The sequence below is a fragment of the Solenopsis invicta genome, chromosome 4 (assembly GCF_016802725.1).
Source record: "Solenopsis invicta isolate M01_SB chromosome 4, UNIL_Sinv_3.0, whole genome shotgun sequence".
NCBI classification, from domain to species: domain Eukaryota; kingdom Metazoa; phylum Arthropoda; class Insecta; order Hymenoptera; family Formicidae; genus Solenopsis; species Solenopsis invicta.
In genome coordinates, this window is record NC_052667.1 from 24,606,170 (window position 1) to 24,621,640 (window position 15,471).

The 15,471-nt window shown below is 28.4% G+C and overlaps 2 protein-coding genes across 2 annotated transcripts in view; both read right to left on the bottom strand.

Annotated features, from left to right (window-relative positions):
- LOC105194140 (xanthine dehydrogenase/oxidase) overlaps nt 1-15,471 on the bottom strand; it is a 53,503-nt gene that overhangs the window by 19,721 nt on the left and 18,311 nt on the right. The window lies entirely within an intron of this gene.
- Nucleotides 6,005-15,255, bottom strand: LOC105206364 (cytochrome P450 4C1-like). The gene is made up of 7 exons (XM_039448348.1): nt 15,178-15,255; nt 14,808-15,068; nt 9,481-9,593; nt 9,160-9,250; nt 8,672-8,857; nt 6,878-6,971; nt 6,005-6,099 (listed from the first exon to the last, which is right to left on the bottom strand). The coding sequence occupies exons 2-7, from the start codon at nt 14,956-14,958 to the stop codon at nt 6,051-6,053; spliced, it is 684 nt and encodes a 227-aa protein (XP_039304282.1). The 5' UTR covers nt 14,959-15,068; nt 15,178-15,255; the 3' UTR covers nt 6,005-6,050.

The following is a 15,471-nucleotide window of genomic DNA, read 5'->3' on the forward strand; positions in this document are numbered from 1 at the left end:
TAATTATAGAATTTATTTCAAGCACCGGTTAAAAATATATGTTAGTTTAAGACGTAAAAAAATCAGATTTGTAACTTCATAGAACAAATTCTTATTATTTTTCTTAAAAATGAAATACGACTATGTGCAATTTATCTGTTAATGTACGTTTATCCGCCACAAATCAGAATCAGTACGAATCAGGAATTTGCGGCTATCCTTAATTTCAGCAGTCATGATAGATATGATAGAAGCGCACGCGCCACAATCATGGCACATTCCTTTTGTGTCTCTGATTTCCGAATAATTTTGAACATAGACAATGAGAAACGTGGCAATCGGAATGTATCCTGATATCGTGAATGATTTTACAATCATTAAACTGGTATAAGAGATAAAATTCTAAATATAACACATATCTTGTTATCTCCTATGTCTTTCCAGTTAAAAATTATATAACCAAATATTATAACAAAAGTAATGAGCAAAGGAACATACAAGCCAAACAAGATGTTTGTGCTAAGTATTGTTTATAATAATAAATATTAAATACATACAATAATATAATATATAACTATAAACATAATAAATATTAAAATTTTGTATTGATGATAAAAAATAATTTTAATACTTATTTATTATGTTTTCCATAAAAATCATAACTTTAAATACGTGTTATTTTTACGAAAAATTCTTATTTTGATTTTTCTGTAAAAGTTTGTATAATCTTTACTTAGAACTTATAAGTTACAACTTGTAATATAATTTAATATTATACATTGTTAATCAGTCATAAAAGTTGAAGCATTTTTGTCCTATATCTTATGGTTAAAATGTCTGAATAAAATTGACGTTATATGTCTCTAAATTCAAAACTACTTCTTACATTATTTTACTTATTACGTATTTTCGTTTTTTTTTTTGGAAAAGGATTCTTTAGAAAATTGTCTTTAGGTACTTTTTGGAAAATTAAAAATAAAGCCTCTGCAAAGAAAGTGTAACATTTTTAAAAATTTTGAAAACGTATATTAAATTTATTTTTTTTAAATTGATTTCTTTAAACCATAATTTTTTCTGTAAGTTAATAACAGGGCAGAGTGGGGTAAGTCGAACCCGTTCAAATTTTAGTTTTTTTTATGGCACAAATAAAAGCCGATCGAAAAACTAAAGGCACTGTGGGAAAGATAATTTAATTTTCTTCATTTTTGCTTCATTTTGACGAATCTCTCACCTGTGTTGAATTATAATGGAAAATGTAAAAACGCCTTTTTCAGTCTGATTTGAAAGCAGTAGTTCTAAATCGGACCACTCCCTGATGCAAATTGAACACTTCTACCTTTATCGACTTTTAAATAGAATTTTGATGGACAGATTGAAAGTAAAAGATAAAAATTTTATTTAAAAAAATGGTAACATGTTATACAATTAGACGTTTTCCGGTCACGTTATAATATTATATAATTAGGATTAAAATCAATAAAATACACACGACATCATTAATACCTAGCCATCTTAAATTATTTACGTCCTGCATTTTTTATAAAACACGTAACATATCCTAAAAGGAAATGTGAACGTTGCTAACTTTAAATAGTAAGATATTAACGTTTAAATTTTAAATGCACAGACGTTTTGTGTATGTACATATAATTAACATAATAGGAAATTTAATGTGATAATCTCAATTTTTTGGAAAATATCAGATTTCTCAAAATTGTATTATAACGTTGTATTTTAATGTTCAAGTAACTTTGAAATTATTACTTCAACATCTTACCTTCTTATTTATTGGCTTCATTTAGATAAAATTGTCTCAAATGAGATAAACGAATGTACTTTCAAAATAAAAGAAAAAAATGTTACAACTTTTATTAAGTAAATGCATACGAGTATGTATAATGTTTCATTGCATGTTTCATAATGTGTAATATTATATATATATATATATATATATATATATATATATATATATATATAATATACGTATATATATATACGAGGTGTGTTCAAAAAGTATCGCGAATTTTGAATTTTCGCGGGTTACGTATATTCGAATTTCGATCTTTTTGTGGCGTTATGTTGGTACTCATGTCTCTCACTTATGCCGACAAGCTCGGCCATTTTGAATGTTCACTTAATTGTTGACAGCTGCTTTGCTTGCACGTGTTTTGGATCGTCTTCGATTTTTACCTGTTCAAAAAAATGGATCAAAGAACCTGTATTAAATTTTGTGTGAAAAACGAAATTAAGTGCGCGGATGCATTCCGAATGTTGACTGTGGCATACGGAGAAGCTACCTTGGACCGAAGCAACGTTTATCGGTGGTACAAAATGTTCTCAGAAGGCCGAGAAGATGTGAACGACGAAGAGCGTGCCGGACGCCCGAGCACTTCAACAACAGACGAAAAAATTAATGAAGTGGAGAAAATGGTATTGGCCAATCGTCGAATCACCGTTAGAGAAGTTGCTGAGGACCTAAACATATCGATTGGCTCGTGCCATTCGATTTTTATCAATGATTTGGGCATGAGACGGGTCGCCGCGAAATTCGTACCAAAATTGCTCAATTGCGACCAAAAACAGCATCGCATGAACATTGCTAATGAGATGTTGGACTCTGTCCGCGACGACCCAAATTTGCTCCAGAGGGTCATAACTGGTGACGAATCGTGGGTTTATGGTTATGACGTGGAAACCAAAGCTCAATCATCTCAATGGAAGCTGCCGCACGAACCAAGACCGAAAAAAGCGCGCCAAGTTCGGTCGAATGTGAAAGTTTTGCTGACAGTTTTCTTCGATTGCAGGGGCGTGGTGCATCATGAGTTCTTGCCACAGGGTAGAACGGTCAATAAGGAATATTACCTGCAAGTTATGCGCAATTTGCGCGAAGCAATCCGCCAGAAACGCCCGGATTTGTGGAAGAACAAAAATTGGCTTTTGCACCACGATAACGCCCCTGCTCACACATCGTTGCTTGTGCGCGACTTTTTGGCCAAAAACAACACACTAATGATGCCGCAGCCACCGTATTCCCCAAATCTGGCCCCCTGTGACTTTTTCTTGTTCCCTAAACTGAAGAGGCCCATGAAAGGACGACGTTACGCTACGCTTGACGAGATAAAGACGGCATCGAAGGAGGAGCTGAACAAGATAAAAAAAATGATTTTTTGAAGTGCTTCGAAGATTGGAAAAACCGTTGGCACAAGTGTATAATATCTCATGGGGATTACTTTGAAGGGGACAAAATAGATATTCATGAATAAATAAATAATTTTTGAAAAAACACAAAATTCGCGATACTTTTTGAACACACCTCGTATATAAAATATATATATATATATATATATATATATATATATATATATATATATTAATAGTCAGTTACATACTTAATTGTGTTTCTTCCGAAGTAACTCGTGATATGGAATGGACACTTGGATATAAACGCAACCCTTCTTTTATACATCTCTCTAAATATTGCATATCTTGCAACGATTTCATAGTAAGTTTCCCTTCACTCTCTTGCATAATAGCATTGACTTCTTTTCTGACTCAATCCTGTATTATTAACATTAATAAAAAAACACGTTTTTTTATTCTAAAATACATGTTTTATTTATGCAGAAAAAGAATTGTAGAATTTCTATATTTATTTTGAAGATGTTCAGCGTGCGCGCGCGATTAATGTTTTCCCAGTATATAAATTATGGAAGTACAATATATGTTTATATATCAAGAGTGTTTCAAAATTTGCAAATCAAAATATTATAGCAAGAAAATCTTTTAGAAATGCAGTAAAAAAATATAGTTTTTTGTAAATTTTTATGTCAAGATGTTATTTTTGATGTAAAAAGGTTTAAAGCAGACCAATTACGAACTATGTTTTGCATGTTCCTAATACTACCGCGCAAATAATAATATTCAGTGCATGATAATCAACCGTAACATAATCTCTGATTGACCAGTTTTAAACTTTCATATTTTAAAAACTATTTTTTGAAATAAAAATCTGTAAATATTTTTTTTAATATTTCAAGAACTCCCTTAGTATAGTATTTTAATTTACGAATTTTGACATTCTCTGTATATATATAATAAGAGTATACAGACCAACGTAAATACCCAACTAATTTACTTTAATCATCAGTCTGATATTTCCTGTGTAATTTTATAGTATGTACATCTGCAAGTTTATCAAATTACACGCTGATAAATTCTTCGATCTTAAAACACAGTTTTGCAAGTTGATCAAGTGTAGTAATATCATAATGTTAAAGCAAGAATTAATTTACAAATAATATTATTCATGTTCAACTTAAAATTATGTTTTAAGAACAAAAAATTTATCAACATGCAATTTGATAATCTTAAATGTATATAAAATCATAAGAAATATCAGTAAGATCTATGTCCTTTAAGGCCTTTTAAAATTAATTATATGTACAATGTATAATAAAGTATATAATTTATACATGTAATATTATACACATACAATATGCATATATGTATATAACAAATTTATATGAGTATTTTCATAATAATGAAAAAGAGAAGAAAAATGTAAGGAAAACATTTCTACGTCCTCAATAAAAAATATGTTGCGTTGGAGTCACGCATGCAATAAATTTTAAATATATTTTTTTAATAAACAACTTAATGAATTGAAGGAATTATTTAATCTTATTATCTAAACATAATGCTCATTTAACAAAGAATACCTGGATATCTTTATGTTCGGCCAATAACGATAGAATATAGAATAAACCCGTCGCTGTAGTATCATGACCCTGTAATCACATATTCCTTTTTTGATATGCATTCAAATCTTACAGTAAAACAAAGAAGAAAGCGTACAAATACCTCAAACATAAAAGTATCGACTTCCTCTCTGATATCTAAATCACTTAAAGTACAATCTTGAGATGCTTGTATTAAAATGTCCAACAAAGCGAGTCGTTTTTTTCGAACTAAATCAAATTATATAACTTTTATAATTGTTGTTTTACTACTTTTACGCAACATTAAATTAAATTTTAAATTATAATACAATTATCGAATTATTGACGACGTTTCCCTATTAGATTTTAGAATTTAATAGGGATTTTGTATTACGTACTTCCAATGGTTTCTGCATCATCTTCGTAAACATTTGTGTTAAGGTTTTTCAAGTACTGTCCATTGGTTTGCTTATAATAATCTTTTCTTTCTGCAATAATCTACACACATCCAACATAGTTTTATTTTTCATTGTTTGTATAAATGCTAAAGACACGAGGGGCTAGCCACTAGCTAATGTTGTCTCATAGATTACATGATTTCATTTGATTTCATCTTAATGCAAATGATTTCATCCACACAATGATTGTATATCTAATTATTAAATTTCTTCTGATTAAAAGTGATTTTATTTGATTAAAAGCACTATTATTGATTATTAATTTCTTTCAAACAAAATTAAATTGTGGGTTAACCATTCAGAAAATAGATGTACACCTGACTGCTGACTTCAAGATTTTATTGGAATTAAGTATGATTAATAAAAGATTTTTCTAAAAAAAAAGTTTATGAAAATTTTTACAAAAATAAAAACTTGTACTAATTTCATCAAATTTCATTGTTATCATGCACGATTTTATTGCATTATGATTGCGAATTGAACTTGATTTCCAATAATCACACAAAACCCAATATTACTTTTGCTGATTTCTAGTAATTTTATATGATTTTATTATTATTATGATTTCTGATGATTTCATTTGACTTCATAATTGCATTTGATTGCAAAATAATTACTTATAAAGATTTCATAATGTTTTTATAATGATTTTGAAAGCACTGTCTTACAATTACTTTTAGTGGTTACCCCCTCTTAAAAAAATGTTTATTAACATTTACAAATTGTTTTATTATTTTTTTATATAAATATTACTAGATTTTTGCCTTCTTTACCTTTTTTTCGTATACAATTCTATGCATTAGAATATTTATAACATTCTTAAATAAGACAAAATTTTTACATACTTTCTCGGTAAATGTGTGCAATGTCCTTAGAATTTTTGCTTGTTCTCTTCCTACTGGTAACAATGAGAACAATCGACCCACAGCCACTGCCTCAATAATCTAAATTATTAGATTGATTACAAAATGTTATCATTAGTGTTATTTTGTAAATAAATTTCTTTGATTATTATACTATTACCTATTATTTCTTAAGTAATAGCAAAAACAAAATCATAATATTATAAGAAATTTAATTGAAAAAATTGAAGAACACTTGTTAGATCTATGAACATTCGACTAATTTTAAGCTAAAGATTTTTATCTGAAAGGTCTCTTTAAATTAAATATATTTTTTGGTACTTTATTTGTTAATTCGTAATAAATTGTTGAAGTTAATAGTCTGTGTTTGAGCTAAATATTATTATAATTTATAATAGCAAATATTACATTAAGAATTATATTCTTACGAAGAAACTACTTCGATTTGTCTAAATAGAGTTTTATAATATTGTTTTTAATAATAAAATAATTATTTTCTTAAATTTTGTTATACTATTCCAGCGTTAAACATATTAAAATTTGTAAGTTGTTACTCTCTTCATATTAAAGAGAGTAACAAATCAGAGTGCTTATTATCGACTTGATGTACCGTTTTACATTAAATATTAAATTACTTATCATTATTAGCATAACATTTTACTTAGAAATTTAATAGTTAATTTATTTAATGTACCAATATATCAACAATTAGTGTTAGCGTAAAAGTTTTGACTTTGGACTTATGACCAATTAGATTTACATGTAAAATCTCGGAACGTCGAAATATTGTAAGTAGTGAGATGCTTGTATGTATATCTTAAGATGACATATAGATTATATTACATATATTATAAATTACCTATAAACCATCAATTCGCCTATCCGGTGAACCGCTTTTCGATACCTTTGCTGAAATAAATCTTTTCCTTGCAAAGAAATGCCCATGGCAGTTTCTAAAAAGAAAATTATATTATGGCAATGTAACCATATATTTAAAAAAAAATAACCTTAGATTATTGTGACATCATTATAATAAATTTATACCTTTTATTACTCTTTATTTTGTTTAAAATGAAAGGTGGATGTTGAACGGAGGCCATTTTTGGTCTAGAACCGACCCCCAAGTTATTTATTAGAAACTGTTTATCGAATCCCTTCAGAAGAAAATAATTATTCGTCCACCAGGCTTAGGCATTGTTATACAAAATCAAGATTCGGTACTGTTGTTCTAGTCATGTAAGGGTTTTTTAAGCTACATTATATTAAAATAAAATTAATGCGATAAAATAAAATTCATGTGCTCAAAAAGATGAATATCACATCATATCATAAAAAGAATGATATAATCAGAACAAGAATAATTATAATGTTCTGCTTAATACCATTGTTCTTGTAATATCATTAATAAATTCTATTAATGTTTTCGTATTTAGTATTCAAAAATAGTATTCTACAATAACTATTTACACTCATGAGCGGTACATCGTTACGAGCAATCATATTGGTGATACGCGCGCAAAACTGATATTTCTTCTTCCAACTAAGTATACCTAGAAAACAAAAGATTTTAACAGAATGAAACAAACTGAATTTTAAAACTAAAAGTTCATATCTTCACGTGGCGTAAACGGAGTTAGAAAAGCATTTTGCTGTAGGTGATACAACACCATGAAAATCGTCAAAATTGTAGTTTTCTACTTCTTTGACAGCATTTCTCTTAAAATTATAACGATAGCCAAATTTTGACAATTGATTTATGTTTAGCACGCAAAAATCTATAAAAATTACGTAGTCTTATTACATCCACAATAAAATTGTTTATTTTTGCATGCTAATATTATTTAAAAGAATTTTTGAACACCCTATATATTATGCGGAGCAAACTCTCATACTCTCTACATTTACTACTCACCTTTTTAAGCACATAAATACGCAATTAACTTTTATTTAATAAAGCTTAAAAAACACTCATATAATTATTTCAGCAATCAATAAAAATTCCGATTTTTTTATAATGTTCCAAGTCCTGGAGGACAAATAATTCTTTTTTTCTGTAGTAGAAAAAAATATTTTGACCGCTGCTGTATCAATACAAATTAAACAAGATTGCCTTCTACGGTCGCAGCTAGGCCTTCGTGCTTGTATTGTTTGTGTGATTTTACTTACTTTTCTCAAGTTCAATGAACTGCGAGCCAAATTAACTTTCAGTCATAACACAATTCTAAATTGAACAAAATTAAGTAATATCACCTATTATTAAATATTAACCGTTTTCCTCTCTGAAAAAGACTGTAAGAAATTTTTCGCAATAATTCCTTTACAATTTTTTTAGGGGCGAAAAAGCTTAATATTTAATAATACGTGATATTACTTAATCTTGTTCAATTTAGAATTGTATTATTACTGAAAATTAATTTGGCGCACAGTTTAATGAACTTGAGGAAAGTATAAAAAATCACACAAACAATACAAGCACGAAGACCTAGCTGCGACCGTAGAAGGCATTCTTGTTAAAATTCTATTTTTTTCTGGTTTTGGAGGATTCTATAAACAGTTTCTAATAAATAACTTAGCTGTCTATGTTAGGCCAAAAATGGCTTCCGTTTAACATCGTTCTTTCTGTACATAAACAAATATAAGTAGAATATAATACCGCATATTGCATTCAGGGTATGTTCGCTAATAAACGGTAGTAAATCTTTTGTAACAGTGCATTCTGCATTCTTCAGAGATCTTGTCATGTTTTCCCCTTCCTTAATTAAAATCTCAACAAATTGTTGTAATATATTGAAATGGAATGCGGGAGTTAATATTTTTCGCCGGGATTGCCATTTAGAACCTAAGATAACCGTAAAATAAACCATAATCGAATGATAATGCTGCTAAACATAAAGCTTACTTATTTACAGCAACAAATATAAAATATTATAAAAAATAACTTATGTGGTACGTATTTAGCATAGCAACTTTCCCCTAAATACTTTTATTTTTATTTGTTATCAATTATACACCAAGATTGCGCTTTAAATGTAAAACAATCTGTTAAATTTAAATCTATGTTTAAATATCTCATTTGATTATTAATGTAATAAAATTTTGATGTTACAACAGTATATATTAATATTGGCGTGATTACGTTACATTTACTGGTAAGAAGACCCGTACCTAACCAAGGATGAAGTAGCTTATATAATATACTCTTGTCAATATGCTTTGTACTGTTTAATATTACCTAAAAAATTGCAACAAGTACATTAAGTAAAATGCCGTTTGTAACTTAATCTTAATGAAGGTTCATAGTTAAACTGTTTAAAATAGACGGCTTAAACATTTTACTACCTTTACAATATCGAATTTTTACAAGTATATTTTTATAAAATGTAAATAAATAAGATATTCTTAAATTTTTATTTTAATAATATATTATATATAGAGAATTAAATTTTCTTTAGATTTGATTACCTCCAAATCATCAGGATGACGGATTGATATAGCAGTTAGAAACAAGTAGTACTGCATTTTATAAATAGGATAATAAGTATCGCATCTTGTAGTTAAAAGCTTAAAAAGACCGTCTGAAAAATGCACATATCTCAAATACATAAATATTAAATTATAAATACAAAAAATTGTAATCCTAATAATAACAGAAAACATGGACCGACGCGAAAACATAAAATTAAAGAGCTTTAACAGTTATAGGTAGATCTTAGTGTTGACATTTTTTGTGTGATTTTATATAGGTATTGTACATTTTCAAGTGCACTAAACGACGCTCCGTTAAATTTTTCTGTTTTGAAACATAGTTTTAAGTTGAAGGAGAACAGTAATATCACAATATTAGATGGTAAATTAATTTTTATAATAGGCGAGAGTGGGGTAAATAGGACCTAGCTGCAGTTTTTGCTCTCAATAAGGCACAAATAAAGTCCGATCGTAAAACTAAAGATGCCATAGAAAGATAATTTAATTTCCTTCATTTTTGCTTTAGATCATTTTGACGTATCTTTCATCTGTGTTGAACTATAAGGGAAAATGTAAAAACGCTCTTTCCGGTCCGATTTAAAACTACTGATTCCAAATCGGACCACCCCCTGTTTCAAATCGGATACTCTCATTTTTATTAACTTTTAAATAAAATTTTAAAAGATTATAATGTATTTTTGTTTAGTACTGAATAAAAACAAGTAAGTTTACAATAAAAAATAAAAGCTTGTTTAAAAGAAACAAATTAGTAACAGTCTATGTAGTTAGATGTTTCCCGGTCATGATATGACATTGTTATTATATAATTAGAATTGAAATCAATAAAATTCAGTTATTCCAAGTCTGATGAGTCATAATAATTTACTAATTTAACATGTCTAGGTCCAGATTTAATTGGTCGATTACCTATACTACGACCAGGTTGCAATTCCGACATAAAAGGGTCCTATTTGGGCATGAGTCCTTTCAAACTTTGGAACCCTATGTACCATAAACCGCAAAAAAGATCACAAAATGATTGATATTTTCGAATTCTACACTCTTTAATTATCTTAAATCAATTATCTTTAAAATTTTTAACACCTTTTAAATAATAATTTAGAAAATTCTTTTTTTTTTAATTTTTGCACGATGGCTAAAAATCCATATTCGCGTCTATTCTGTAATTATTATGACAGACAACTGTCAAACTACTGTCGCATGTTCGATGTCTTATAAGGACTTTACATTATAAATGATCCGCAAATCTGCTTAATCGTATTCATTTAAATTAAAAAGGTCCGATTTATCCCACACTCCTTTAATAACAATAAGTATCTAATGCTACAATAATTACGATAAGGAAAACCTTTCTCTTTTAAAAAATTGTAAAGAACTGTAAACTCTGTTTGTTAATAAATATAATACATTTAAATAACAAAAATGGCGGTCAAAAGCAGTTTTTAGTAGAGCTATAAATTATAAGAGTAGAGCAATCTTTTCATCTAAGCGATGGCGACTTCAATCGCCACGATGGATCTAATAGGTCTCTTGTCCAATAAGCGATTCCACACTTTAGTTTCCACACTTTTCAACCAATAGAAAAATTATCAACATTTAGTCCAAAGGGCGATTGTTTGTACTACTTTTATAATACATAGCTCTAGTTTTTAGTGCTTAATAATTTTTTAAGAGAATTTGTAAACATTTACAAGATTCTCCAAACAGCCATATATTAGGATTTTGTTTGTATTGTATACTATATACGTCGGCTGAGGTTAACGCTCATGTAACATCATCGGCTATTGTGATAAATATACAAAGTACCTCGATGTTCAAAGTGAGAAAAACATTCGCAATTGGGGGATCCAGATTCAAACTATGGTAATATTTTTCTTAATAAATTTTTTTACAGTTTTTGGGATAAGGGGGGATCATAGAGATTGGTATAAGCATCAAAATTATTAAAATGATTAGCAATTTAATTTCGTGATATTCAGGGATGGCAAGTTGTTACTTCTTTGTTTCTTTATCGATACTTTGTCGTTACTTTTATTTTTTTGAAAGACAATAACGATTTGGTATTGGTAATGACGTTAGAATTTTTTATTATGGTAATAATAATGCTAGAGTTGGAGAACAATCACTTTTAACAGACTTGTCATTACGCAATATTCTTTGAAAAAAGTAACTCGTTAATTGGCTTGTTACGTAACAAGGAAAAGCAACGCAAAAAGTAATGCGTTACTTTGACTTGTTACGTAACGAGTCAATTAGCGAATTACTTTTTTCAATGAATATTACATAATTATAACGAGTTAATTGTCAAAAATAATTATTCCAACTCTGGCTTTACTATTATTATTATAGAAATTTTGTACATATTACCAAGTTATACAAAAGTATTATAAAAATATTACGAGTAACGGCGTTACTTAGTGTAACTCGTTTCTTGCCATTTTATAATATCACTGATATTACATTCTAAGTTCTTCGTAAAAGCTGTAATGTTTTAAATCTGACAAATGTGCAGCGCGCAGTTTAGAGGGAATCTTGTAAATGTTTGCAAATTTACCTAGAAAATTATAATGAGCACTAAGAACTGCTTTTGACCGTTATAACCATTATTTAAGTGTGTTGATATACTTCCCGGTTATATTAAGTTTTAATTGGTATTAAAAGTAACGTTTCAGGAATCGAATCAAATCTCCCAAAAAAATCGTATTTAGTTATGCGTAGCTTTTAGTCTATATTTTACATAATTTTTAATTTGTAAATACATATTTTTTAAATTATTATACATTAAACATATGTTCTAAACAAACAATATCATTCAAGAAATAAATGTTATAAAAGAATGTTGATAAATTTATGTAATTAATAAATGTATTATACTTTCATATTATAGACAAACAGGCATGCTCCAAATTACATAATATTCAGATCGATGTAACTCTGTGAAAAATTATCGTAGAAAAAAAACTAAAAAAGCATTTTAAAGCTTGAAATCTTTGGTTTCAAGAATAATAATTCATCAAACAATTTACAGGTTGTTTACGAATTTAGGCGGATTTAAATGAGGATGCGTCATACTTGAAATTTTTACGTACTTTACAAAGTTCCACAGCGTAAAATAGAATGCATGCAAATGCTGTTTACAGCATTCGAAGGCGCGACACTTTATCTTTAATTTGCATACTTGTTGAGCAACTTTGTACGACTTTTCTTCACTAAGTTATTCAACATTGAAATAAAAACGGCTTTTTGTTCAATGTTGTATAACTCGGTGAATAAAAATCGTACAATGTGCAACAGGTACTCAAATTATAGATAAAGACTTTCGCTTTTGAACGCTGTAAACTGCATTTGTGTGCGATTTTTAATTCATGTCAAATAAACTCGTTTTTATAACAAATTTTGCCACATCTTTATTTTTATTCGTATAGCTCCCTAAAAGATCAGTTCATGTTTTTAAAGTCAATATAAAAAGTACGAGGTATGTTTGGAAAGTAAGGTTACGACAAATATTACAAATCAAAAAATGTGAATTTATTTACGAAACTTACATGGAACGTAGATATATAAGTATTTTTCAACCTAGTCACTATTTATTTCCTTACATTTAGAGAGCCGCGGGATCAAGTTTTTTATGCCTTCGTTGCACTCGTTTCCCGCCAACTTCCTCGACCATTCGTAGACCGCGTCTTTTACTTTCAAATCGGACGAAAATTGTTTTCCACTAAGATGCTCCTTTAGACGAGTGAAAAAGAAGAAATCAGAAAGTGCAAGGTCCGGGCTATGGGATGGATGTTTTAAAACATCTCAACCAAAAGAGTTTGGTTGGCATTAAAAAATTGTAAAGAACTGTAAACTCTGTTTGTTAATAAATATAATACATTTAAATAATAAAAATGGCGGTTAAAATCAGTTTCTAGTAGAGCTATAAATTATAAGAGTAAAGCAATCTTTTTATCTAAGCGATTGCGACTTTAATCGCTACGATGGTTCTAATAGGTCTCTCGTCCAATGAGCGATTCCATACTTTAGTTTCCACACTTTTCAACCAACAGAAAAGTTATCCGCACTGAATCCAAAGGGCGATTGTTTGTTCTACTTTTATAATACATAGCTCTAGTTTTTAGTGCTTAATAATTTTCTAAGAGAATTTATAAATATTTGCAAGATTCTTCTAACAACTGTATATTAAGATTTTGTTTGTATTGCATTTATACGTCGGCTGAAATTAACGCTCATGTAACATCATCGGTTATTGTGATAAATATTACGAAGTACCTTAACGTTCAAAGTGAGTAAAACATTTGCAATTGAGGGATTCAAAACTATGGTAATATTTTTCAGGTTCAAACTATGGTAATATTTTTCTCAATAAATTTCCTTACAGTTTTTGGGATAAGGGGAGATCATAGAGATCGGTATAAGAAATTATTAAATTGATTAGCAATTTAATTTCGTGATATTTAGGGATGGCAAGTCGTTACTTCTTTGTTACGTTATCGTTACTTTGTCGTTACATTTACTTTTTTGAAAGGCAATAACGATTTGGTATTGGTAATGAGAACTTTTTATTATAGTAATAATAACGCTAGAGTTGGAGAAAAATCACTTTGAACAGACTTGTCATTACGCAATATTCATTGAAAAAAATAACACGTTAATTGACTTGTTACGTAATAAGGAAAAGCAACGCAAAAAGTAATGCGTTACTTTGACTTGTTACGTAACAAGTCAACTAACAAATTACTTTTTTCAATGAATATTACATAATTATAACGAGTTAATTGTCAAAAATCACTATTCCAACCTTGGCTTTACTATTATTATTATAGAAATTTGTCACATATTTCCAAGTTATACAAAAGTATTATAAAAATATTACGAGTAACGGCGTTACTTACTGTAACTTGTTACTTGCCATTTTATAATATCACTGATATTACATTCTAAAGTAGAATTTGCATGCAAATTCTATTTTAAGCCGTAAAACTTTGTAAAGTTCGTAAAAATTTTGAGTTTGACGCATCTTCATTTCAATCCGCCCAACTTCTTAAACAATCTGTAATTCGTTTGATGAATTGTCAATCTCAAAACTAGAGATTTTAAGCTTTAAAATGCTTTTTTAATTTTCTTTCTACGATAATTTTTTACGGAGTTACATCGTCTGAATGTTATGTAATTTGGATCGTTTTAAAAGTGTTCTCTATTTTTGTTGACGAGTGTATAATATTGGAAGTAATATAATATTAATAATTGTACGTTTTAGAATTATTTAATTTAATAATAATATATTAAAAATTTTAACGTACCTACTGGATGTAGGAAGTCCAATAAAGTACTAATTATTGGATAACCTGGGCCTGGTAATTTATTGATTAATCGTCCTTTTGGTCCATAATAAAAGTAACAATGAAACATTAAATATGCAACAAAAATAAGTAATAATGTGGTAATAAACATTTTTATTGTAATTGTTGTTCCAATTGGATTCAGTTTTGTGTTTCTTCAGCTTTAAATTATGTGTGTCATTAAAAATTTAATATTTATTTGTGACGAATTTTATTATTATCCTGAAAAGATGAATAAGATTGTACAAGTAATGCATAATAAACATTAAAATATGGTAATTAAATAAACTTGTAAACGTTCTCATTGAATCTTTTAGTACTAAATAGTTACGTTCTGACAAAATGATGTTTTCTCATTGAGCACTCACTTACATATGAAGATAACTATTTATTTCTTCCAGTTTTCTTATCGCGTATTTATACATAGATATATATGTATATAATTGTTCTTGATGAAGATTAATGACCATTAAGTTTGAAGTATCAGTCAACAGTCAAGGTTTGAGTATTGAGGAACAATTTAATATTTATGATATTTTATATTTACATTTGTAATTGCGACTTAAATCAGAAGTTCATTATAAATTTTATTTTTTCTGTTTAAAATTCAATACATAGAGTAGTG

Bases quoted from the DNA above. Each gene is read 5' to 3' on its own strand.
- LOC105206364 (XM_039448348.1), bottom strand. From the start codon at position 14,958: ATGTTTATTACCACATTATTACTTATTTTTGTTGCATATTTAATGTTT. The intron at 6,972-8,671 runs GTATTATATTCT...TTTTCTTTTTAG, and splicing joins TACCCTGAATGCAATATGCG to AAACTGCCATGGGCATTTCT. The intron at 6,100-6,877 runs GTAATTTATAAT...CTAATAATTTAG, and splicing joins GGCGAATTGATGGTTTATAG to ATTATTGAGGCAGTGGCTGT.